Here is a 26,593-nt window from a genome sequence, read left to right on the forward strand (position 1 = left end):
TGAAACACCAATATGAGAGTTTATAGCTGAATCCGAATTCAAACCAAGAAGAGATAGCTCAAAGGTAAGAGGTAAGAGTACATCGTTTGGGACCTCACAACTCCAACCTCACAATGAAACTCCTTCAACTCAAAAGAATAAACCCAAACCCCCCAAATATCCCCCAACCACATTCTCCCCCCCCCCACCCCCAGTTCTCCTCCAGTTTCCCTTTCATTTCAAAATACACGAACATGAGAAAAATTCACCCTTATATATATATATACAAGCTAAAGAAATCAACCCTTCCTTCTCAACGATCACTTCGGACGTCTTTTAGCAATAAGCGCCGTCGCGACATTATTAATAGAGGATATCAGCTGCGCATTTAAAGCAAAGAAACTTTCTCTGTCTCGCCTCCTCTCCTCTTCATCACGCCTCCTCTCTTCATCGAGCCGCCTCTCTTCATCCTCGCGCCTCCTTTCTTCCTCTTCACACCACCTCTTCTCTTCTCGTCTCTCCTGGTCACGCCGCCTCCTCTCCTCTCGGTCCAACTCCCTCTGATTGGCGTCCCATTCGAGCTGCTTCCTCTGCATCTCTCGCAAGGTCTTCGTAAATTCCACACAAACGCCCAATTTCCTTTTCCGATTTGCTGCACTCAGAACCAAGGGAGGTAAGAACATAGACACGGTAATGTCAGTTGGGTTATGTTTCCAACAGGTGTGCTCCATTTTACATGGAAAAAATAAATAAAAGCCATCCACCTCTGAATCTTGTAAAATTCCGAGTAGTCATTCTGGAAGACGATGTGGACGATGGCAATTCTCGGTTTAACACAGAGTTGCTGGGACCAGCCAGCTGTGGCGCATCGATCAGACCCGAGGAAAATGTTGAACCATGATTTGTTGGTTCCTCATCTATGTGAACACATTCACACACCATGTCACATGGTTAGTTATCATACTAAAATACAAATCTGGTGTCTGTATGTCTGTCCGTCTATTTTTGACCGCGATACATTCGGGTGGTTACTTATCTAATTTCAACCAAACTTGACAGGAGGACTAAGGGATCACACGATGGAGCCCACCACCCCCTCCCAAAGGGGGTTTTCCGCCTTGAGCAAAATCCATGTTGAGGAGTATATCCATGTTAAGAGAGCTAATCGTGGCGTTTTGTCAAGGCTGTAGAGCGCTTACCTCCTCCGCTAGGCTGAACAGTTACGATTCGTATCCCACTGAAAGGCTGGATCTGGATCCGGACCTGAACCAGAATCTAACTGGCTTGTTCTTATCACTTAACCAACTCATCCACCAAGTTTTTGTCATAACTCGTCCACAACTTTTGAAATACCGTGCTCTTGTTTTTGGCCCCATCTTTCAGTGGTGAAGATTCACTTAAAAAATTAAAAAAAATTCTTGTATCTGGATCCGGATCCTGATCTTCACCGAAATCGAAATAATTCTTCATTGTCACACACCCGACCTGTCCACCAAGTTTCGTCCGAATCCGTAAACAACTTTTTTGAGATATCATGCTACATAACGTTTTTGGCCTGATCTCTCAATAGCAGAGAATCACTTAAAAATTCGAGTAGCTGGATCCAGACCTTCACCAAAATCTAAAAATGTTGTCCTTGTCACACACCAAACTTGTCCACCAAATTTTGTCTCAATCCGTCTACAACCTTTTGAGATATCCTGTTAACAAACAGACAGGGGTGAAAACATCACCTCCATCCACCTTCGGTGGTGGATGTTATAACAACAATAATGATAAGTGGCAAAATAATATTGTTACAAAGCAATATTAACAATAATAATATCCCCTCTCCCCAAGGGGATTTTCCTCCTTGGACAAACACTGTGTGAACGTGCATAAATAGCTTATCGTGTCGGTTCATGGGACACCCAGCCTACGTGTCCAGATTATTGTATAAGAATGCTCCAGGCAGTTTAAGCAATACTTGCAGAGTTTCAAATCACTTCTTCTTTGTTAAAAAAAAACACAAATGTGTCAGACGCCACATGGATGGAGCATAAATATGCATGAGGCAAGACATGGGCGGAGCATGAATATGCAAGAGGCAAGACATGGGCAGAACATGAATATGCATGAGGCAAGACATGGGCAGAACATGAATATGCATGAGGCAAGACATGGGCAGAGCATGAATATTCATGAGGCAAAACATGGGCAGAGCATAAATATGCATGACACAAGAAATGGGCGGAGCAGGAATATGCATGAAGCAAGACATGGCGGAGCATGAATATTCATGAGGCAAGACATGGGCGGAGCATGAATATTCATGAGGTAAGACATGGGCGGAGCATGAATATTCATGAGGCAAGACATGGGCGAAGCATGAATATGTATGAAGCAAGACATGGCGGAGCATGAATATTCATGAGGCAAGACATGGGTGGAGCATAAATATGCATGAGGCAAGACATGGGCGGAGCATGAATATGCATGAGGCAAGACATGGGTGGAGCATGAATATTCATGAGGCAAGACATGGGCAGAGCATGAATATGCATGAGGCAAGACATGGGTGGAGCATGAATATTCATGAGGCAAGACATGGGCAGAGCATGAATATGCATGAGGCAAGACATGGGTGGAGCATAAATATGCATGAGGCAAGACATGGGTGGAGCATGAATATTCATGAGGCAAGACATGGGCGAAGCATGAATATGTATGAAGCAAGACATGGCGGAGCATGAATATGCATGAGGCAAGACATGGGTGGAGCATAAGTATGCATGAGGCAAGACATGGGTGGAGCATGAATATTCATGAGGCAAGACATGGGCGTAGCATGAATATGCATGAGGCAAGACATGGGCGGAGCATGAATATGCATGAGGCAAGACATGGGCGGAGCATGAATATGCATGAGGCAAGACATGGCGGAGCATGAATATGCATGAGGCAAGACATGGGTGGAGCATAAGTATGCATGAGGCAAGACATGGGTGGAGCATGAATATTCATGAGGCAAGACATGGGCGAAGCATGAATATGTATGAAGCAAGACATGGCGGAGCAAGAATATGCATGAGGCAAGACATGGGCGGAGCATGAATATGCATGAGGCAAGACATGGGCAGAGCATGAATATGCATGAGGAAAGACATGGGCAGAGCATGAATATGCATGAGGAAAGACATGGGCGGAGCATGAATATGCATGAGGCAAGACATGGGCGTAGCATGAATATGCATGAGGCAAGACATGGGCGGAGCATGAATATGCATGAAGCAAGACATGGGCGTAGCATGAATATGCATGAGGCAAGACATGGGCGGAGCATGAATATGCATGAGGCAAGACATGGCGGAGCATGAATATGCATGAGGCAAGACATGGGTGGAGCATAAGTATGCATGAGGCAAGACATGGGTGGAGCATGAATATTCATGAGGCAAGACATGGGCGAAGCATGAATATGTATGAAGCAAGACATGGCGGAGCATGAATATGCATGAGGCAAGACATGGGCGGAGCATGAATATGCATGAGGCAAGACATGGGCGAAGCATGAATATGTATGAAGCAAGACATGGCGGAGCATGAATATGCATGAGGAAAGACATGGGCAGAGCATGAATATGCATGAGGCAAGACATGGGCGTAGCATGAATATGCATGAAGCAAGACATGGGCGTCGCATGAATATGCATGAGGCAAGACATGGGCGGAGCATGAATATGCATGAGGCAAGACATAAATATACATTTACAATCAAACTTGATGACATCACAACCCCTACCAGAAGTAAACAATATCATAAACCACAAACACGTATGATTCCCTTTTCAAACAGTTGCTCCTGCTGTTTAACACAAAACTGAAGGGAGGAAACCTGACATTCTTGAGGCATTATATGCTTATCGCGCAACTAACAGACTAACGGACTCGAACCTCGATCTCCTGTAATCTCTATAGCCCATCAAGGATAACAACATGACCCTTCCTGCCGCTCCACTATGGAGTAGGTGTGCTCGTACTTATAAATGGGCTATGACAGCTTGTCAACTTGAAATTTTTCAATTCCCCCCAGTGACAAAACTGGCCAATGTTGAGCAGTTAAAGAAAAAATTTGCACCTTATTCTAATTAATTCAGAAGGTGGTTCAATCACACTTGTGCCTCCAGGGATCCAAGCAGGCCATGCATCACCTTCTCATAACCCTGGTGTCGGCCTAACGGTTAAGGTAGCTATCTGGTTATATGCATGAGCTATCTGACACCAGGTAGGTTAACTCAGCCTGTCATCCTTCCGAGGTCGGCAAAATGAGTAACGGGGGCTAACATCGAACTGGTAACATCAGCGGCACAGCCACGCATACAGCAAATTAAACTATCAGCAGCCACAGGCTGCAGATGAAATAACAATAAGAGAATTCAACAATGAACTGATCGAACCTGGGTAAAACTCGACTCTGCGAACACTGGAAGTCACTGCAGCCACAAGCTGCATGCAAAACAAAAACAACAAAAACAACCACAACAACCTCATGTTATCCCCCATCACTAATCTGTTATTTTTTTCCACCACCAATAACCCAGGAGGTGGTTCAATCACACTCTTCCCTCCAGGAACTATTGGATGCAGAGACATAAGACGACAATGGATTTGACCTCCTCTCGGAAAACAGAGCCAGTGACTTTGGGGGAAGTGATGTAACATTCCGGTACACTCCATCTAGTGATGGCGCCTAGCTCTGCACAGTCAATGTCGCCCCCTTCCAGTTCTTTAAATGCTGAGTATCAAGCAAGGAAGCAGCACGTACCATTTTTTTTAAAGTCATTGGATTTGTATGACTCGGCCAGGGTTGGAATCGAACTGCTGGCCTTCCAGAATCAGAGTGCAGGCGCTATCCATGATGCCACCAATCTGATCAAAAGAATTTCATGAAAAAACTAGAATGACACTTGGTAGAGCCTAGAGAGTATACCTCCACCAGGATGACCAGCTTATGTTTAGTATCCAACGTATAGGCTGGATCTGCATCTGTACCTTAAAGGGGAACCCAAATGCAATTTTTTTTTTCCTTCTGAAAACCATTGAAAATCATTAATCACGGTCTAATTTGAAGGGGAAACATTTTTTAGATTTTTTGGGGGGGTTTTTTGGCCAATTACCAAGTGCCAAAAAAAGCCCGAGAGTGTCTATTTTCGATTTCACCAGTGACGTCACAATATGAACCTACCTCGATCCAAATGGTGGATTTACGTCGAGGAAGTGCATTTCGAGCTTGTATTCCGATACCGATTCCACCGTCATGAGCAACTCTGAAGGTCTCAGGATGTTGAAGCTGAACAGTTGGATTTTGAAGAAACCATTGGAGACAAAATTAGTGATGAAAACACTTTTGGGGGAATTGTGGAGCTGCATCATTTTGAGCCTTACGCGAGTGATTCAGACTAAGATTTTTTTTTTCTGTTCAATTGCTGGTCTATAAGGGATTGATTGATAAATCAGTTATTCTACTCCAGCAGAAACACAGCACGGATATGGCACGACACTGTACGGAGCACGGACACCACCCAGGCACATTCAGAAAACCGTGGACAAGATGGGCGACGAATGCGCCCTGTCCCACCATCGCAGGCTGACCAGTGACCAGGTGTCTTGTATGTTACGGGATCGTCCTGTTTCATACTTCCCCCAGACACCATTTGTGTCTGTGGTCGTGACGTGTACGAGTCGTGTCCGTGCCGTGCCAATGTCCTGCCCGGGTAGAGGGGGGAGGAGTTGGGGGGGGTGGTTGTGGATATTTTGTGGGTGATGGTTGATGGGGGGTTGTGGGGAAGGGAGGGGGGGACCCTGAAAGTTTTATCAAACTTGGTGCAATTCTCTCAGAGGAGTACATACGAACATACTTTCTCTCCACGATAAGTAGACGGTGGTTCATTTGACTTGGAGAAATTTGTGGTGATCATAGATAATTATTTTCAGTTGTTCTTGCAGTAACTGCCAGGCAATGGCAACAGGCCTTTCATTCACCACTCAAATCGCCCATGTACTTATGCTGGTAGCGCGGTAGAGATGGTGCTACAGTTTTGAGCGACAGCTGTTTCTTCCGCTTAATTGTGGGGATGGCATCCTCTCTCAATCGTGGCTGACAACCACAAGATCTAGCCACATATGTTGTTGTTTCACAACCACGCTCTGTAAAGTGTTCCAAAAATTCTGTAGGCCCGATCCACAATCAGGTATTTCAAGCAAACTTCATCCAATTTCTGGCAAACTTAGGGCATTTCGGTTTGTATTCCTGTCCAAGCTCCAAGGACGTATCGACTCGGCATATTTTGTGGAACATGGAAAATGATTCATCATTTGAGTTAAATCGTACCGCGATGTAACCCTGGAGACAGTACGGATGTGGCAATCGACTTCCTGGTGCGACGTCATAGCTAAGCATAAAGAAAAAGATGATTTCGACTTTTCATCGCAAAATTACTGACTTTATAAACCGGAAAGAGACATCATATCTATTTTGTACAGTATCAAGGGATAGATTCACGTCAAGGTGGTCTGAGCATTTGGGTTCCCCTTTAATCAAAATCGAATCAGCTTGTTCTTGTCACCTACCCAAGTCATCCACCAAGTTTTGTCTGAACCCGTCCGTAGCCTTTTGAGATACCCTGTTCAAAGTCAGACAGACAAACAGAGGTGAAAACAAGACCACTATCCACATTCGGTGGCGGTGGTAATGATACGTGTAAAAGCGGTGCTCTTACTCACCACTTTCTTCCAAGACCTCCCCATTTTCTGGTTCAATCTTCACGATGTTGAAAAGTTCTGCAAAACAGGTATGTGATAGTGGTTTGCTTGAAGACAAATGACAAAATTATCTCAAAAATATTTGAGGACAAATGACAAATGACAACTGATAATACCATCAGGAAGACACAGCAACAGTTGATTGCCAAAGGAATATTTTCTTGGTTTCCAGAGGTGCAAAAGGGGTTGGTGGGAAGGCTGTTTTGTGGGTGGGAAGGAGAAGGGGGGCAGTCGTACCCTCCCCAAGAACAATTTGTACATATTCATTGTATTTTCTGCATTGTGAGGTTGATTTCAAACAAGTTGTTTCTTTCTCATGCAGGTTTATTCATCGCTGCCGATTTGGCATGTGTTCATTAAATCTTGTTTTTTTGTTTTAACACAACTCTTTGAATGATTAGCCAGCATTTCATCCTCCTTTGTCAAACATCACCTGTTAAACTTGAACTCGAAGTCTGTCTAGGCCTAACTTTTTCACTTGTTTGTCAGCAAAAGTCAACTTTGAAAAAGGCCGAGCAATTAACTAATTTCCCACGTCGCTCCATTCTGACTTCGGCAGAGTTATACCATAGACTTCAAAAATGGTATGTGCTGCTTCCTCGCTTGGCGCGCAACATTTCGAGGATATAACACAGACAAGCCCCATCAGATGGCTTGCATGGGGAGGATGAGATTTCTCCTTAATGGTTCCACTGAATGCAAGATAAAAGGGAGGCATCGGCCTGGCGACTCCGTCAAACAGACAAAGATTACATGGATAAGCCCGAAATTGGATCGGATATTGGGAGAAGGATGGATCGTTTTGCTATCATGCTTGAATGTGTTGTTGTAACATACCCCATTCCATTCAATCCTGTACTGATGCCAGCAGATGGGAGCATCCCCCCCTCCCCCCACTTCCCCTCAAGGTCCTTCTCCCAAACACAAGCTCATTGCAAATGTTGCAGGGAATGCAATGGCAGATGATAGCACAACAGGTACTCATTCATTCATCATTCATTCCCTACACCTCATGTTCACTCTGTGAGAATAGACTACAATGTGTTCATGATCAACTGTGGAACTTACTGTGAATCCACTTTCCATCTATCTTTCCATCTACCCTTCCATCCATTCCTTCCCTCCAACCGTTCCTCCCTTCCCTCCATCCGTTCCTCCCTCCTCTCCATCCATCCGTTCCTCCCTCCTCTCCATCCATCCTTCCATCCATCCATCTCTTAATTTGTCCTCGCTCCCCCACCCCTCTTTCCTCTCTCCTCCCTCTCTGTCCTCCCCCTCTCTCTCCTCTCTCTCACCCCTCTTCCAATTTCCATGAAGTGATAAACAATGAATGCTTGTGATAAGGTCCCACAGGTGGTTATGTTGTGCTATGGTGTTTGTGTTGTTTTGGGCCCTGAGTGTGGGGGAATGTGCGAGTTGGGCAGATGAGCACTTTTTTGGCGGTCAGGGCTGCTGCTGGGTTCGATTCCACAGTTTGAATTTTGAGATTCGGCTCGGGTTGAGACATTCTGGGGATTAACGCATTTTGGTTGTAAAACTTGTGCTGAAATGAAATAAAGACACAAACATTGGCATCTCTGGGTGTTTATAAGCATTGCAGCTAGGGTTTGATGGGCTCTAGGGCCTCTTGGCCTGAGCTGGGTTTTGGGGTTTAGACTACAGGTTTGGGCTTGGCGGCAGGTCCGGCTGCTGGAGGGGTGCTCATTTGACTGGTCCATGTGTTCTTTGGCACTCCGGGCATCTCCGAGTGGTGTGTGACCCCCTCAGATAGTTCCAGTTCCAGAAAGGGTAAAAAGGGTGGCAGCCGCAGTTCGAGTTGCATACCTCAAGGGAAGCCCATGTTATAATCTCTTCAAAAATGGGATGTGCTGTTTGAAAGTGATGGATGATTTTGCTACAATGCTTGAACATGCTGTTGTAATGTACACTATTTCATGCAATCTTGCACTAATACCAGCAGATGAGTCCATCCCCCCCCCCCCCACTTCCCCTCAAGTCCTCCTCAATACAAGTCAAAACTCCTCCCTCCTTCCCTTCAAGTCCCACTACCAAACACAAGTCCAGAACACCCACTTCCCCTGCCCACATCCCCCCTCTCCCTACCCCATACATCCCGGAGTGTATAGTGATGCATGGTGAAGTGTCACTCTCCCCCCCCCCCTTCATCGCTTTCCCCTCCAGCTCTCCCTCTCCTTGGTCCCCCTCCTCTCTCTCTCCCTTCCGTCTTCTCTCTCACTTCTCTCTCCTCTCTCTCTCTCCCCTCCACCTCCTCACTAACCCACCCCCTTCCTCCTCACTCCCCACCCCTCTCTTTTTTCTCCCCGATCCCTCCCTCCTCCCTCTGCCCACCTCTCTCTCTCCAAAATTTCTCTCCCCCCGCCTCCACCCTCTCAGTATCCCATCAGAGAAGTGACAGATGGTATTTGCTCGAATGTGTGCATAACATATACATATACATATATATATATATATATATATATATATATATATATATATATATATATATATACACATATATATATATACATATATACATATACATAAATATATATATATATACTGTTGCGGGCCGGAGGTCTGGTGGCGAGAATGACCACTAGGTGGGGGAAGTTACGTCGTCTCCCACCAGACTCCCGGAATTGTAGGCGGTCGCTCACAGACAATTCCGTGATGCAGCGGGTCGCTGAACCGACCGTGGACGCCAATACTTCAACCGCGTGGCGTAGGGTCTTTTTCTCTGGAATCAATTTACCTAATTAACCACGCGGTTTTGACTACGGGGAACCACGCCCTCAGTACGCCTTGCCCGAACCGGGTCACGCTACCAACTACGGTAGAGTACCAACTACCAACCACCAACTTCGGATCGGATGCAGCCGAGCAATGAACAGATTATCAGGGATAAAAACCCGGCTAAACTCAGATCCAAACCATGCTGGACCAATGAAGGAAAAGACAAGAACGAACTGGGAACATTTCTACAATCAACTTACGAAAGAACTCAGAGCAGACTTATCGTGGGATATACAGGCAAGATTTACAATGATCAAACACTTAAACAGTTCTACTTAAAGACGGTGCAAAGGACCCCCACAGCCAGAGAGGGAGGTGAGCTGAGGTCGCAGTTCTTTTGGGTTACCTGCACGTTCGAGGGAAGGGGTGCTCCATGGTGCGGCACCAGTCAGTGGTCGTGCAGCTCGGCCAACAGCCACACGCGCAGAGACCGTGTCCGCGAAGGAGCATGGGTGGAGCAGAGCGGAGTCCGAGACAGGGATTAGGGCCGCCGACAGGACCCACGAGAGACCCGGTCAAGATTGGGCGCCCTCGAACCAGCGCAACAGACGGGCCGCCGAGGTGAGACATGGGCAGTCCCTCTGCGTCGCGATCCTCCTTCTTTCTTTGGCAACTCGTGACTCCAACCACTGTCTTGCTCCAACACTGTTCCTCTCCAACCTCAGACTCCAGCTAACACGGCCGACCCACACCGAATCCTCTCTCCACCCTCTCAGGATGGTGCCGTAATTTATAGATCCCCAAGGTCGGGGAGAGGCCTTGGTGAAGCTGACATCACTGTCCGCCCTGATTGGACGGGGCTTCCATGGGTCCGCCCTTTCTGGGTGGGGTTTCCATGGGTCCGCCCTTTCTGGGCGAGGTTTCGGCCATGCCGGGAGCCTGCCCCCTCCACTCGTGTCTGGACTCGTCAAGAAAAAGTTGCAAAGTTGAATTGGAACATTGGGGAAGTGAAAAGGAACTGCAGACTGGAAGATTCTGCCTCGGAAAGCGAGGGTCCGAGCCGGCAGTGGGTGGACAGTGGTTCGTTGTTGGATGGGATATAAAGATTTATTACCCTCACTAAAAACCATCGCAACGCACCCCTTTTGCTTTCCCACTACACACAAGGAAGGGATCTGTCTACACATGTGCTTAACAGCATAACTAACTTTGGGTCAGCTGTATGTTTGAATGCATATGGTTCCTCGAACAGTAACAATATATATATATATATATATATATATATATATATATATATATATATATATATATATATATATATATATATATATATATATATCTTCTTCTTCTTCTTCTTCTTCTTTCAGCTGCTCCCGTTAGGGGTCGCCACAGCGGATCATCCGTTATGATCCGCATAATGATTTGGCACAAGTTTTTTTTTTACGCCGGATGCCCTTCCTGACGCAACCCTGGTCGCCTCTTACGACACAGGGATATGATACATCTATTCTAACCGGGGCATACACCGGGCCCCGTACACGGGTACTCACTTCGCCGACCTCGGAAGGATGACAGGCTGAGTCAACCTCCTGGTGTGTATTAATTCAAGCGGCCAACGGGCTTGAACTCAGGACCTTTTGGATCCCAAGCCGCTACCCTAACCACTACGCCAACACCAGGCTTTAACACACATATAAATATATTTATGTATACATACACACACACACACACATGTATATATATATATATATATATATATATATATATATATATATATATATATATTGTATATACTTGCTCCATTGAAAGTCCTTTTCGTTAATCACCTTCAGAAAGTTTGTCGTCTTTGGATTTGTAGTGGGGATGTAGTTTAGTAATAGAGTTAAATGGAACGTGCACTAGTTTAAGGGATGACTGTGTTCACCATCCATCCATGTGCGCCAGGACCATCGCCAGTGTTTTGCAAAGACTACCCTGCAGGCAGCCGTACACAGGGACTGCATTTGAGCAGCCCATGCGTTCATTTGTTCTTGCATCCATTCCATTTCCATGAACCAGAGACTGCATTGAGCAGCCTGGCCACCTCTTCTGCATACAGGCCAATTCAAATGGCATGTGGGATGGCGCATGGCCTGCCGTGTTAGGGTGAGATGCCTCTAGCAGCTGGGGTATGAAAGGAACGAAGAAGAAGGTTTACAGAAAGAGACACCCAAAGGGGACCTTTTGAGCAGGCCCTGAGGACAACTGACCTTCAGCTGCTGTGTACTCACCCACACAAACTGGTAACATTGCTGTGCCTTTATCCCACAGATGACAGGTCCTGGGCCATGGTTAGTGAAAATATTAGTTAAGATTGTAAATAAGTTTAACCCACCTGTGTGTCTGTCTTAGCACCGGCAATTTTAGTGAAGTTGTCTGTATGAGTTTGTTAGTTAGTTACGCAGTACATTAGGTTATTTATTTTTGGGACATGTATAAAAAATGTCACACTCAGGGATCCGCAGGTAAATCGTACTCGGGGAAAACTTACACATGCTGGTCACATGCAAATTTGACGACTTGGGACAAGTCTGTAAAAAGGGGAGGGGGTAGTGTTATGAATTTGGAAGCTTACTGCACACAACAACCAGGTTCTATAGATCAGTTATATCAGTAAGTACATGTTTCGAGTTAAGTTCCCGTCCTATGTTTAATGGGTCATGAAGTGTACGTGCGCTGCGCAGTTATTTTATAGATATGATTTTTACCACAACAACACTCTGCTCACGGCATTCTTCGCGCGCTCGCCAGCATGCAGGCGTGTGCGTGGGTGGAATTCCATATCCCAGGCGGTATGGATTTCGCACCAAATATGGTTACGAAGTGTTTCGTTCTGGCTTGGGGATAAATAAGGGTATGCGTCATTTTCCGCCCAATGGGAGACGCGAGGACCAAAGCCGGGGCGGTCCTTCTCAAGAAGGTGGAGCCACGACACGCCGTCCACCCAATGGGAGCAGGTGATGGGGGAGCGGACCGTGCCCCAAAAAAGGACGACGAAAGAGAATTGAGAATTGCGCCCCATCTGCTCGAGCACGTTTTCTGTCTGGGTCTGCGGCTGACTGCATCGCGCGCATCCGAGGCGTCTCGTCTGGCGCATTACGACAACCGGTCGACCATCTCATCACGGGAGATCACCTCGTCTCGCCTCCTCTGGGTTCAGCTGCCCTGGTCCGTTCTTTGGCAACTGGTGCTCCGGGAAGTTGCGGACGTCGAGCCGCGCGAACGCGGCCAGGTAGCCAGCACATTCTCTTCCCTCAGCTCGTCTTTCCTCCGAGCTGAAGGGGCAATAAAGACCTTGAGGTCCATCTCTTTCTGGGTATTTGTGTGTGTCCGTGGGCCCTGTCTTTAAGTAGAATTGTTTCAGGAATTGCTTGTATATTTGATACCTTTCTATATTTGTGATAACTCTGCTCCGTGTTCCTCTCCCCGATTATTGTTAATAAATATCCCTTTTGTTGAATGTACCAGCTCGTTCTTTGTCATTTCTGCCATTGGTTTGCCACGGTGTGTATTGGGGATTAGGAAGGCCGTTGTTGCCGTAATTGTTCATTTGGACCGACGGGCCTCGGTAACCATACACTCGGGTTACACACGGTTCGAGCACGGTAACGGCTCGTTCCGCTCGAGACCTGCCGAGGGTGTGGTTCCCTGGTAGTTCGACTGCGTGGGTATTTAGGTATATTAAAATTATGCAATTAACCCTACCCCACGCGGTCGAATTATTGGCGATTCATGGTCCTGTAAGGGACTCGTACCTTCGGACTTATCCGAAGGTTACGACTTAAATTCCGGTGTGTTCGGTGGAGCCGACTCTACTGCTCACCCTAGCGGTCGTGCTCGCCACCGAAACCCAGCCCCACAACACAACTCCCTTCCCCTCCCCTCTCCTCTCACTCACCATTGACCCGATGGCCATTTGATGGGTGGAGGACACTCATCTCCCACTTGCCTCCCGGATGGTCTCCCCCTCCCTCTAAGACGGGAGTGAAGCTGCTTTCGCGCCTAAACTTCAGGCTGATGGCCTACCTAAACACTAAAAAGAACACTTAACATGGATCACACAGGGAAGAACACTAAATCAAAGGTTCAAAGGAATGGTGGTTTTTCGACACAGACATTAGGATAGGTAGACGTCATCTGTCTGGACATAATAGCAACGCATATCTAATATCACAATTAATTTACCACATGCTTACTCAAGGCATTCATTAAAGAAATAACTGCTGTATACTAAGCATTGTTAACCATCTAGGAGCCATTTCCACAACAATATCACTTTGTAATTTGCCGGTGAATAATTTCAAATTGCTCAAATATCACCACAGAATCCAGAATGAGTAAGTGTTCCATCCACTCCTTACCCTCCCCCCTCCCCCCCCCACCCAGACAATGGTTCTTCACGTTATAAGACTTGTGGAGAAGCTGCAACGCAATACATGGACACACGTACAGATAACGACATGAGACAACACCAGACTTGACTTCATGCAAACATGACCTTGGGGGAAGTGACATCACTCCCTGCGCGCTCTGGGTACCAGCAACACCATCTTTATAACGTCGGTTTACTCTCTGCAGTCAGCGGAGCAATTAAGGACACCCTTCTCCCACCCCATCCCCTACTCCTTGACTACATGGGATGTCAACCCAGAGGGTGTATCCATGGTCTATCTTCCAAATGCTGATCATTTACCAGAAGCCACGCATAACACGTCCTTGTTTCTCATGGTACCCAAAGGGATTTCTGCACACCTGACGTCCCATCGAGTCAGAGTGACAGACATTTCATAGATCTATTTACTTCTCACCCATCAAATTAAAAGATCAAACCAGGTTTTGTGGACTTTTTAAATCTAGTTGAAACACTGGGATTTAAAATTCAGGGGATCATGTCAGTTGGCATGAAATCCACCTGAAAACACCTGGAATTTCAATCCATTCAAGTTTAAACAGAACTTCAAGAAAGCATGAAATGCTATCAAAGTGAAAACGACAGGACATTCTTTTCTCGAGTGAGCATCACACTAAAATGTCAATCACCTGGGATTCTCACATCGGAATCACAACAGCTTTTGGGTGTTAAATATTTTGTCATGAGCTTTAAATACAATGATGATAAAGATTTAAGGTGTTTCAGGAAAAAAAAAAAAGGTCTTATTGATAGGCTGTATGGAAGAACACTAAACGAATGAAGAGTATGCGCCCATTGATATTTCATTACCTCTCGTATCTCCACCATCTGCGTCATCAACTTCCACCTTCATTTTCGTCAGTACGTCTGCAATAAACAAATGTGCAGAAAAAAAAGAACAGACTTCAGATGCAGTCTGAAGGACATTGTGCTCCACATTCCTGTTGGTTACGGCACGCAATTGCGCGTTCCATGGGTTATTGGTGGAAATGTCCTCTCTCGGTTGAGCTTTTGCCCAGATCTTGCCCCAGCGCCACGAGCTTCCGCCCATGACTTTAGGCAACCGCGGGGATTCTCCTCCTCTCAATCCGGTCTCTCTCTCTGCTATGTCTTGTCCACGCTTCTACCTGGTTTTTGATGACATGTTCACTCTTGCATTAGTCGCAGGACAAGTTAACTTCACCAGTGCTAGCCAATGCTGGTTGAACTTCCAAACCCACTCTTTTCTGCTGCTTGTGGAACTGCCTTTCAGGAAGCCGTTCAGTTCCACTCTTTCCACCGAGGCTTTGAGCACACTGCCATCTTGTAGCGTCGCTCTTTAAGCCGCTGTCACACCTTGACGTTTTAGCCAGCGTATGGCAACGTATCAAAATGTATGTAAAACGTTGGCATACGCTGAACTGTTGATGTTTTTTTTTAGTTTTTGGCGTATTCATAACGAGTTGGACGTATGCATAACGTATTCGTAACGTCGACAGAACGTTTCGATAACATATAGATAACTTATACCAACGAATGCCTAGCGTGTTGTCGGCGTTCACAACCTATGCCCAACGATAGTCTAACTTATGCATAGCGCGGCAGCGTATCACTGACGTTCACGTAGCGTAGCCTATTAACAGGCTGCGGCTCGACGATTCAAATCATAACCGCACTAGACATCAAAGTGTCAAGCCACTGTCACACCTTGACGTTTTAGCCAGCGTATGCCGACGTATGAAAAATTTGCCGAATACGCTGGCGCACATCGAATATGTTATGGGTAAGTTTTGTATACGTTAAGAGCACGCTGAAGCACGCTGGCATACGTCCTAGTATGCCGAGCACGTCGACAAATTTTAAGCATGCTCAAAATTTTGACATATGCCAGCGTATGACTCACACGTTCCGCATACGCTAGCCTTAAGTTGTAGGCACGTTATGCGATCGTTGACACACGTCAACACACGTTACTTGCAAGTTACTCATTAGTCGAAACACGTCGAGGTAATGTTTAGCGTACCCGAAACTTATTTCTAACCTATGAGTAACGTGCTTTGAACCTATGAGTAACGTGCTTTGAACCTATGTGTAACGTATCTCCAATGCATATTGACGTATGTATACGTATTTGACGTCTTCCGGACGACCACAGAACTTACTGAACGTGTTTCTTACTTACAGCTACCATATAATGGTGTATTGGCAGCGTTTAGGGGAATTGGTATATAAAAATGGGGTTCACACAGGAGGAAACCATCAGTGTTCCAGACTCCATGGTTTTTTGGGTTTCTTTTTTTTCTTCGGCATGACAGTGATGTTGACACTTCGATTTCTAGTGCGGTTATGATTTAAATCGTTGAGCGGCAGCCTATTAATTATATTATATTATAACCGCACTAGAAATCGAAGTGTTAACATCACTAAACATTACCTCGATGTGTTTCGACTTATGAGTTACTTACAAGTAACGTGTGTCGACGTGTGTCAACGATCGCATAACGTGCCTACAACTTATGGCCAGCGTATGCGGAACATGAGTCATACGCTGGCATACGTCGAAAATTTTTGAGCATGTTAAAATTTGTCGACGAGCTCGGCGTACTATGACGTATGCCAGTGTGCTTCAGCGTGCTCTTAACGTATACAAAACTTACCCATAATGTATTCGACGTGTGCCAGCGTATTCTCAAATTTTTCATACGTCGGCATACGCTGGCTAAAACGTCAAGGTGTGACAGTGGCTTTACCAAGTACACCGCCATCTCGCGGCGTCCTTCTTCCTTAGTCGTGATCTTTTAATACCCCCATTAACCCAACGCTAGTCTCATACTTGCAGCTTACAGTGTTTCCTACACTATTCTAAAGTTCATTCACTCTCTTGCTTTTGTCCGACCACGGCCCTTTTACCGTCTATCACCAGCTCTTCAGTAAGCATGATGTTGTGTAGGGAAATTAAAAACACAGCTATGCGGTCAGAATGGACTCTCCACGACTATGATAGGGTGGTTTATTTGGATGGTGTATTTGGACCGGCATATTTGGCATTCCCACCTGAGCACGCGAGCTTGATTTGGGGCCCACGTTTACAATCCCGTCTACCATCGTTGCTGTAATTCATGGATCGGTGTTTGTTTGTTTGTCACACTCCTAAAATTCTGTGCCGATTACATCCAGACTTGCTGCATAGGATCAGCATGACCCCAGTTCATGTATCGGGGTTTTTTTTTTTAATCTTTGCCGGTGGTCTTGGAGGAGGATGAAAATTCTCTATGTAAATGCGTATCGTGTAGCGCCGCCTCCAGGTGAGGAAGGGTATTACAAGTCTCAAGCGTTTACAGTACAGTGCAGTATTAATGTCCGCACGTTTTCCAGTGCAGTGAGGTGTTTTGAATTATAAGCAGTGGGTATGTTTTTGTTTCATGCGCGTAACTTGAGTGTTTTTGGTTCACGAGCGCCAGCCAGAGTGACCACTATATTCGTTATGTCTGCATGTGTGTCTGTATGTCTGTCTGTGTATGTGTCTGTCCAGACTCCAGAGCATAACTCTGTGGACTTTGATCCGATCTTGATGAAACTTGGTTATGTGTTCGATATCAACGTCTAGTTGTGTTTTCCTGGATGAGGGCGTGACTACACCAATTGTGGGCGGAGCCACGCCCAAAAATAGCCATTTTTAGGGGGTAGTCGGATTAAAAAATCTATCTTCTCCGAGGGAATTGACTGAATGGATTGGGTTCTTCGGTATTTGAATAGTAAAATGAATTATCTAAAACTTGTCGTTTTCCGATTTTTCATTTTCGTCCCAAGGTCAAGGTCACAAGGTCAAAAACTTAGAAAATTGCGAATTTTGACATAAAAATCATACGACCGCCCAAACTTTGAGAGCGAGGATGACAATATTTTTTATGCATAATCTTGAGGTCATTCCCCACCTAAAGTCTTGAAACCATTTTGCTCTATCTCGAACACCTTGCCCGTGGCGCCCCCTTCAAGTTTGTTTTTACGCTGATTTCATCAAAGTATGGATAATCCGAGGAGTGCGAAATGCCATATAGCCTATATGACGTTATATTGTTCCTGGAATGTTCCAGAGGAAGTTTTGCACTAAAGGTCATAATCCTTGACCTTTGACCTTTAAAGTTCACAAAGGGCAAATTTTAAAAGTTGTGGGAATCGAACCGGGTTTTCGACCTTCTTCGACGAACTAACTCCAATAAGCTATAGCACGTATCCTGCTTCCTTATTTTAATGTCCACAACATTGTTTTGTGACCTTTAAAGGTTATGCAAAGGTCAAATTTTGAAAGTTGTTGAACGAAACCGGGTTTTCGACATTTTGCAGCTAATAACCTGTCACTCGTACCACATCATGTTGATCATTTTTATAACTTGGTCAAACATTATCACATTGTCTCATCCTTGACTTCTGAAACAATCTACATCGTCAAATACCGCTCGTGAACCATCGTCGTCTTCAGACTTGTATTTTTAATTTTTTTTGCCGATACACAGCTGTCAGTTACCAATACACTGCCCAAATTAATGTATGCATCAGAAGAACGTGTTGCAAGCTTGGAGCAAAGATCAACCCCATCGGGGCGGGTACTCTGCTCGTTTAAATAATTCTCTCCTTTTCAGAGACCTGACGTCCACCGATGCCATGTGACATCTTAAATACTAAGCACATGTACACATCCTCGCATAGACGGTACCTTTTGAGAGCGTCTATCATGAACTTTTAAATATATTCGGACATTTGCTTTAAAATTTCGAAAAGTTCACGTTACTATTTAAAGATTATTCCATTTAATATATTGTAATTTCGTAAATACATTATTTATTTCGTAAATACACTATATTTTGTAAATACGTAAATACACTGTGACGGGTCTCCCTATTGGCTTAATCAAGGCACGTGACGAAATATCGGAAGTTGTTGTTGTTGTTTTTTTTGCCGACAAAACCTTTATGACGCTGCTCTTGGACACATTTGTCCTCGTTTAAATCAAATGTTCCGGGCTTTATCATCGGTGGTTCATCAATTGTTTGAGTCTTCGCAAATATCCAACCGGGTACTAAACGCGCAACACCTCTGCACGGACACCATCCTCACCTTTGTGCAGCAGCGGTGACGTACTCGGCTCCCCAGCCTCATTTTCCACTTTCACAATGTTCATCGCTCGTACGGTCTGAAAATTAGATTCTTGGCACAAACAGGAACTCACCGAGGCAAACAGGAACTCACCGAGGCAAACAGCAACATATATATACTGGAACTGAATCACAGACTCCGCCCATAAACTGGAACACATTTACTACCTCCTCCCACATTGGGTGGGACAAGTTAACAGTCCTCGCCCACACATGAGAACTCAGTGTACATACTGTACATACAGTACATACAGGACATACAGGACATTCTCCACCGGAACAATTCATTCGAAGTGAGTGTACGCCCAAAATTGAGGATGCTGGAAACATTTTCATTCCCAAAAGGCGGAACACATTTCCATTCTCCGTCAGTACTTTCCCAATAAGGTTGGATGAAGACCCATGGGAACTGGGAGAGATGGGGGGGAAATTTACAAAGGCGCTCACCTGGAGTACCTGTTTTCTTTAACCCACGTGACTGTTCACATTGTTTCAACTCATTTGAGCAGAGCATGTTGATTTTTGCAGCACGCCCACGAGGCCATCCATTCATAATGCTGAATAGAGATCATTTATATTGAGAAAACAACACAAGAGTCATCGTCAGATTGGGGAGCAAGAAGAGTGTGGCGAGAAGGGTGGTGAGGGACTGGAGTAAGGGAAGGAGCACCTGCCCCTCACACGGTGAAAGAGAGGTGTGACATTTGCATACGTAATAAGTAGATTCCCGCTTTGCCTATGTGTTAGCGAATGCAAATAGATATTGGACTAAGATTCAAATCTGAACTCTACTCGCTGATTGTTATTTCTAAGGCGACTTCACGAAGGACATGCTTGAGGTCCATCCGAGGAACGGCGGACACGTCGATATACACTACACGGCCAAAAGTTGTGTGGACACCTGCTCGTCCAACATCTCATTCCAAAATCATGGGCATGAATATGGAGTTGGTCCCCCCCCCCCCCTTTGCTGCTATAACAGCCTCCACTCTTCTCAGAAGGCTTTCCACTCGATGTTGGAACATTGCTGCAGTGATTTGCTTCCATTCAGCCAAAAGAGCATTAGTGAGGTCAGGCAATAATGTTGGGCGATTCAGTCTGGCTCGCAGTTGGCGCTCAAATCCATCCTGACGGTGTTCGATTGGGTTGAGGTCAGGACTCTGTGCAGGCCAGTCAAGTTCTTCCACACTGATCTCAACAAACCATTTCTGTATGGACCTCGCTTTGTGCATGTGGACATTGTCATGCTGAAACAAGAAAGGGCCTTCCCCAAATTGTTGCCACAAAGTTGGAAGCACAGAATCGTCTTGAATATCATTGTATGCTGTAGCATTAAGATTTCCCTTCACTGGAACTAAGGGGCCTGAACCATGAAAAACAGCCCCATACCATTAGTCCTCCTCCATCAAACTTTACATTTGGAACTATGCATTCGGGCAGGTCGTGTTCTCCTGGAATCCACCAAACCCCGATTCGTTCTTTAGACTGCCAGATGGTGAAGCGTGATTCATCACTCCAGAAAACACGTTTCCACTGCTCCAGAGTCCAATGGCGGTGAGCTTTACATCACTCCAGTTGAGGCTTGGCATTGCGCGTGGTGATATTAGGCTTGAGTGCGGTTGCTCGGCCATGGAAACCCATTTCATGAAGCTCTCGACGAACAGTGCTTGTGCTGACGTTGCTTCCAGACTCAATTTGGAACTTGGTACTGAGTGTTGCAACCGACGACAGACAATTTTTCCGCGCTACGCACTTCAGCGGTCTCGTTCTATGGGCTTGTGTGGCCTTACCACTTCGCAGCTGAGCTGTTGTTTTTCCAAGACTTTTCCACTTTACAATAACAGCACTTACAGTTGATCATTGCAGCTCTCGCAGGGCAGAAATTTGATGAATTGACTCGTTGGAAAGGTGGCATCCTATGACGGTGCCACGTTTAAAGTCACTGAGCTCTCCAGTATGGCCCATTCGACTGCCAATGTTTGTCGATGGAGATCACATGGCTGTGTGCTCTATTTTATACACCTGTCAGCAATGGGTGTGCCTGAAATAGCCGAATCCACTAAATGGAAGGGCTGTCTGCATACTTTTGGCCATGTCGTGTATGTATCGAGTATTTGTGCTCAATCACAGCAAAATGAGCCGTTTTCAAATTTGATTTTCACATTTTGTCAAACTGGTTTATTTGTTTTAAATACTTGGAGATTTATAAAGTCTTTGTAGAAATACAATCCACTGAAAAGGCCAACCGAAGTTTTGAGATAATTGAGAGTGAACGTCATCATGTCATTCGTTCTTCTTTTCTTCCTGCCCATGAACCAACTTACACATTCGCTTCAATCTCATTCTTCCCACCAGGTCTTCAAGACATGTTCACTGCATCACAGATGGTCCCTATTCCAAAACCATGATCTTTTCTATCCTCGTTAGCCCCAATCACCAAGCCCACTTTTTCCTTCCTGAGAGTTTGTGGCTGTACCCATCCTGTCTAGCCCATGTGTCCTCCCCTCGCCCTGATTCGTCTCTACATCCATTGTTTATATATTTTTATACAAAGTCAAGGCTCGTGGAAGAGCTAGAATACAGAACGGATCAGAACACCACAGAACAAAAGGAGCAGTATAGAGAGAGAGTGGGGGGTGGGGGGGGTACACCAACACCAGGGTTGAAGGCCAAGATGGAGGCAGACGTGGACAATCAATGGGTGTGGGGAGGAAAGGGGTCAGATGCAGGGGGTACATATGATGGATACAGAAGAAAAATCTCAGGAAGGAAAAACCAGAAATTTAGAAAGGTGGGCTTGGGGAGGAGGAGGGAGGGGTAATGAGGGAAGAAAACATCATAGTTTTGGATTGGAGATGATTTGAGATGGTGGTGAATAGCTGTCTTGAAGAGCTGGAGGGAAGAATGACATTGAAGAGGATGTGGAAGTTGGTTCCACGGGTCGTAAAAAGAGGAACAAATGAGTGGAGTTGAGCAGCTGATCCTGGACTTAGGTAGCTTACCCAGGAGGGGGTTAATGGTGGACCATGTGTGCCCTGCAGAAACCTGTGGGGCGGAAAGCATGGAGAGATTAGATGGTGCACTCCCAGAGCGGAGGCAGTAAAAGACAGAGACCACCGTCCTATCTGTGACAGAGAAGTAATAAGCCCATAGACTCAACTTCAGCATGAGAGATTCACATATTCTTGAAGGCCTTGGATTGCACGGTGTCAAGCTGAGTGAGAAGTGAGGTGGGGGAGCCAGCCCAGAAGGGAAAGCAGTACTCCATCAAGCTATGAATGAAGGCCTTGTAGATGGATAGTTCAGGTGTGCCAAGGAAGGACTTTATACAACGAAGTATGCCCAGTCAGCGGCTGGCTCTGGAGGCCAACTTTGAAATGTGGTTTGCCCAAGAAAGATCATGGCTGATAGTGATACCCAGGAGTTGAATAACTGAACTTCCTCAAGAGGATTGTCAAGAAAGGAGATGGGGGGGGGGGGGTTGCCAAACAGTCCTTTCAGAGAGATATCATGAGAATGTGAGATTTGTCAGAATCGAAAGACATATTCCAAGTGTTTGACCATCTTGTGATTTTGTCAAGGTTTTAAGAGAGAAAAGAGCTGCAGCCTGCCTATCTGAGAGATGAGGGATGCCATGGCAGAAGGTGGAGGCATCAGCAAATATTCTGCTGAAGAATTATCGGTGCAAATGCACAGCAACCCCCAAAAATAATGGTGTTCGGGGCACCATAAAGTATTGTTACGGAACCAGGATTCAGGGCTACCATGTGGGGAAGGGTGGCGGTTCTCTGGGATTATCTCTCCCGATCTCTGGCCAGGAGGCCGCTTACCACAGATAACTCCGCGATCCAATGGGCTGCAGATCTTACACGGCCGGAGTCGCTTGCCTTGGACTACTGGCCTTGCAGGGTTCTGCTTCAAAATTTCCGCGATACCTTTCTGTTGGCACTGCAACCGAACTCGAGGCCACACCCTCGGCACCACACCTGGTGAACTTCTGCCGAGCGTAACGGATAGGTACAGCACAAGGTAGTCAGTCATGTGAGCCGATCAATGGGGCAGAAAACCTCCCAGGCTAACCATAAGTGTGGGCTGTGCTAGACCAATGAAAGAAAAGATGACGAGCAGATTGGAAGAACATGTGTAAAGGGGTTCATTATTTACCAAAGGGGGGCATGGAAAAGTACATAGCCCATTAAAACAGCAGGGCTCTATTCACAATTCGTACAGCAGTCTTACATTTATTCATGTAGTGTGGCAAAATACAACAATGGAGAAATGCATGTGGTGCACAATGTACAGAAGAGGTAAAAGTGACAGTGCACAGTTAACCCATTCTAAGTAATATCTTATACTTCTTACTTATGAGAACAATACATTGATGCCAAATCAGACTCGCACCTGAGTAAAAGTAGATAAGGGAGAGTGATCGGAAAGTTTGAGGCTTTGGTGACCTCTTCGCTCACCTGGTATGAACTGGCGAGCCCTACATTGGGCCCAATTGTGGGAAAGGCTAATGAAAAGGGTAAGCTGGATTTGAGGACTGTCGTGATACTCGTTATTGCTGTGGTTTGGTTGGTTCAGTCACCTGCCCTGCCCGAGTGCTCGTTCTGCTGCGTCTCATTCCACTAAGCAGTCAAAGAATCAACACCAAGAAGAAAAAGACAACCAACCTCTAAGACGACCAACTAACCAGAACTGTGGGTCGCTCCACCCTTATACATCTTGGGAGGGCTGGAGTTTGGTGACCTTCGTAGGCATGGTTGCTGAGAGTGAGCGTCACTCTCCTCTTTTTCCTGATCGAGGAATCTCCATTGGACCCGACTTGCCGCTTCATGACGTCGCACTCTCTCCGAGATCGCTATCTGCAAAATGGCCCCAGTTGCCCCTGAGACGAGCCATGCACACCTGCTCCCGAACTACCATGGGGGCAGGCATGTTGCTCCCGAATTTCTGCACAAATGCCCGGCAAAGGCGCTTACAGCAGGCTGGATGAACAGAGTGATCGTTCTGGCGGGTACACATTTCAGAATGGCCAACGGGTTGTAATAGGGTGTTTCGTTAAGTGATGAGGGAGTCAGGCTGATGCTCGTTCTCCAAACTCCAGACCACATGAGCCGGTGCAAGGCCCGAGTGGACGGACGTGTGCTACAAAACCCCCCGACCGATCGCCACCAATGAATGGACTTTAAACCTTGCAGGATTACCTTGTGTGATTTATTGAATGGACGTGTGCAATTGAAATGACCACGCCGTCATTCCCAACATTCAGGCAGACTTCCAAGAGGGAGACACCATGTCTGGTTCGGGTGCTTCAACGATGGGCTGCGGATTATGTCATTTCGAAAGTGGCGTCCAGTATTCATCAAAACAATCCAAGGCATGGTAAAAAGCCAAAAATGACAACAAAGCATGACGATGAAACAGCAGCCATGAAGAGCAAAAGAATGCATTGCACCTCTTGAACGTTCACAAACGTCATCCTCTCCAACCCGTCATGGCTAAAGAAAGAGTGACCTCCACTGGAGGAAGACTCAAAATAGATATCAAAACCAGAAGCTTAGACTTTATTTAGTCGAAGCAACAATCACATATGTACTGTTATTACAAATATCTGAGCTTCCAAAGCTAAAATAGGGTGGTGGACATCTTTGTTTGCAGATCCGTGTACCTTCCTCCATATTGATGAATTCACAAAATCTAAATCGTACATCTTACTAGCTTCAACTCCGACTTGGCTGTCCGAAATAACCTTTCAATCAAACAAGTGTGGAGATTTAATAACCATGCACCCGGTTTCCCAATGGTCACCAAGTTTTCAAAGTACTTGTCCACCTGTAAAGGAAACCTTCAGCTTCGTCTCACCTGGAGCAGCTCGCTCACTTTGCCGAGATATTTTTTTTTCCAGATCGTTTGACCAGTTTTACATGAATCAGTGCAAAAACTAAAATGAAATAAAATAGGAATGCTGTAACGTTGACAATAAATTCATGAAATGCTGATACTCATTTTAATGAATTTCGAAATCACAAAAGTGCAACACAAATGTATAAAATGCTAAAATGGCGAATAAAAGCCGGCTATAGACTGGACATCCTAGGTTGTGTAAATCTTAACTTCTCAAAGCCATTGTCCATTGCTTAACGGAGTGCTGCTCGCACCTATGAGCCGGTACCTCCGCTTCATACCTGTCTCCCGTCGAAGAGTTATCGCCGGCACCCTGGCCATATTCGAAATTCCTGCTGTAAACTGCAGGGGGGGGGCACTGCATCAGCAACACATCCAGTAAATTGTGCTACCCACAGCCATGTGGTGCCTATGAAAGAAGAAGAGAAAGGATAAGTGGAGGAATAAGCAGAGGGATAAAGAAGACGAAGACCTCCACCTGGATTGCTGTGGAATCCAAAGTTCTCAACATTGGTAATCAGTACAGGGGGTCAGGGACTGCTGCTCTTTCTCATCGCTGGCAGGTTCGGTGCTTTCTACTGTCCCTCCTATGGTGTTCTGGTGTCAGGGAGTTTCTTATGAAGGATTGGTGGCTGGGAAGGAATGAGAAGTGGTGAAGGTAGAATGAAGGAGTGAGCAGGAGGAGGAAGGCAGATGGTGGGTTGATGTACTGTGGCGGAGGTGATATTAAAGCCTGTTTGAAACAAGCGATGGACCTCTGGTGGTACACCATGACTTTGTGTACATCATTACTGTCGACGTCGTCGTCGTCGTCGTCATGGTGATTCTTGAGAAATACATGAGGACTTGTTTTTTTCAGACCAGAGACTGAGGATGTGGTTGGGGTAGCAGGGGGTGGTTAATCGAAGGGAAAGGTTGAAGGTGTTGTTCACGAATGCCAGGAAGCTCGAATGGATGACGAGGGGTATGGCATAGTTGCAGTAAGTTAAATATAGTTTAGTGAGGAATCCAACTGGAGGACAGGCTACAGGGTTTTATAGGTGTGATAGGATCACAAGAAAGCGAAAAAGCGATGTGTACACTCCATTGACGCCGACAATGGTTGCACGTCATCGAACCAGCTCCCGGACTATCCTCATGGATATCTCCACTGGTTGCTCTTCCCAAAAACAACAGAGATATTCGTGCTTGTAGATATGTGGAGATCAAACAAGGCCATCAAACAAACTCAGTGTATCCAATGCCCACCATTGAAGGCACCGCCATGTTTTCAAAGTTAAACCTCAAACGGGGTCATCATCAAATCTAGCCGACACCAGATTCATGTGATATGACATCTCAAACTCCTCAAGGTCTTTCTCGGAACAAACGTCTGCTTTTTGGTGGTGTTTCTGCTTCAGAGGAGTACCAGCATGCTATGCAACAGCCACTTGAGGGTTGCAAGAATCCAAAAAATATTTCTGCTGACATCATCATGCATGGAGCAATGTGTCGAACAACATGGCCAATACCTTTGCAAGACTTTACAATGTATGCGAAGCTAAAAGATCATAGAAAATTCAGAAAAGAGCCTTTTCGGTGTCCCGGAACT

The 26,593-nt window shown here is 45.8% G+C and overlaps 1 protein-coding gene across 2 annotated transcripts; it reads right to left on the reverse strand.

Annotated features, from left to right (window-relative positions):
• On the reverse strand, window positions 1-25,389 carry LOC147025545 (uncharacterized). 2 transcript variants are annotated; one of them, XM_085886596.1, is made up of 5 exons: window positions 19,058-25,388; window positions 14,774-14,830; window positions 6,742-6,798; window positions 744-896; window positions 1-631 (listed from the first exon to the last, which is right to left on the reverse strand). In XM_085886596.1, exons 1-5 carry the CDS (start codon window positions 19,254-19,256, stop codon window positions 300-302), a joined length of 798 nt encoding a protein of 265 aa, XP_085742722.1. In that variant the 5' UTR covers window positions 19,257-25,388; the 3' UTR covers window positions 1-299. The 2 variants fall into 2 exon arrangements, with proteins under 2 accessions (XP_085742722.1, XP_085742723.1); XM_085886597.1 differs by lacking the exon at window positions 14,774-14,830 and having other exon boundaries at window positions 19,058-25,389.
• Between the last annotated feature and the right edge of the window lie 1,204 nt (window positions 25,390-26,593).

This window comes from Eptatretus burgeri, chromosome 6 (genome assembly GCF_056783735.1).
Source record: "Eptatretus burgeri isolate ZD-2024b chromosome 6, Ebu_testis_v1, whole genome shotgun sequence".
In the NCBI taxonomy this organism is placed as follows: domain Eukaryota; kingdom Metazoa; phylum Chordata; class Myxini; order Myxiniformes; family Myxinidae; genus Eptatretus; species Eptatretus burgeri.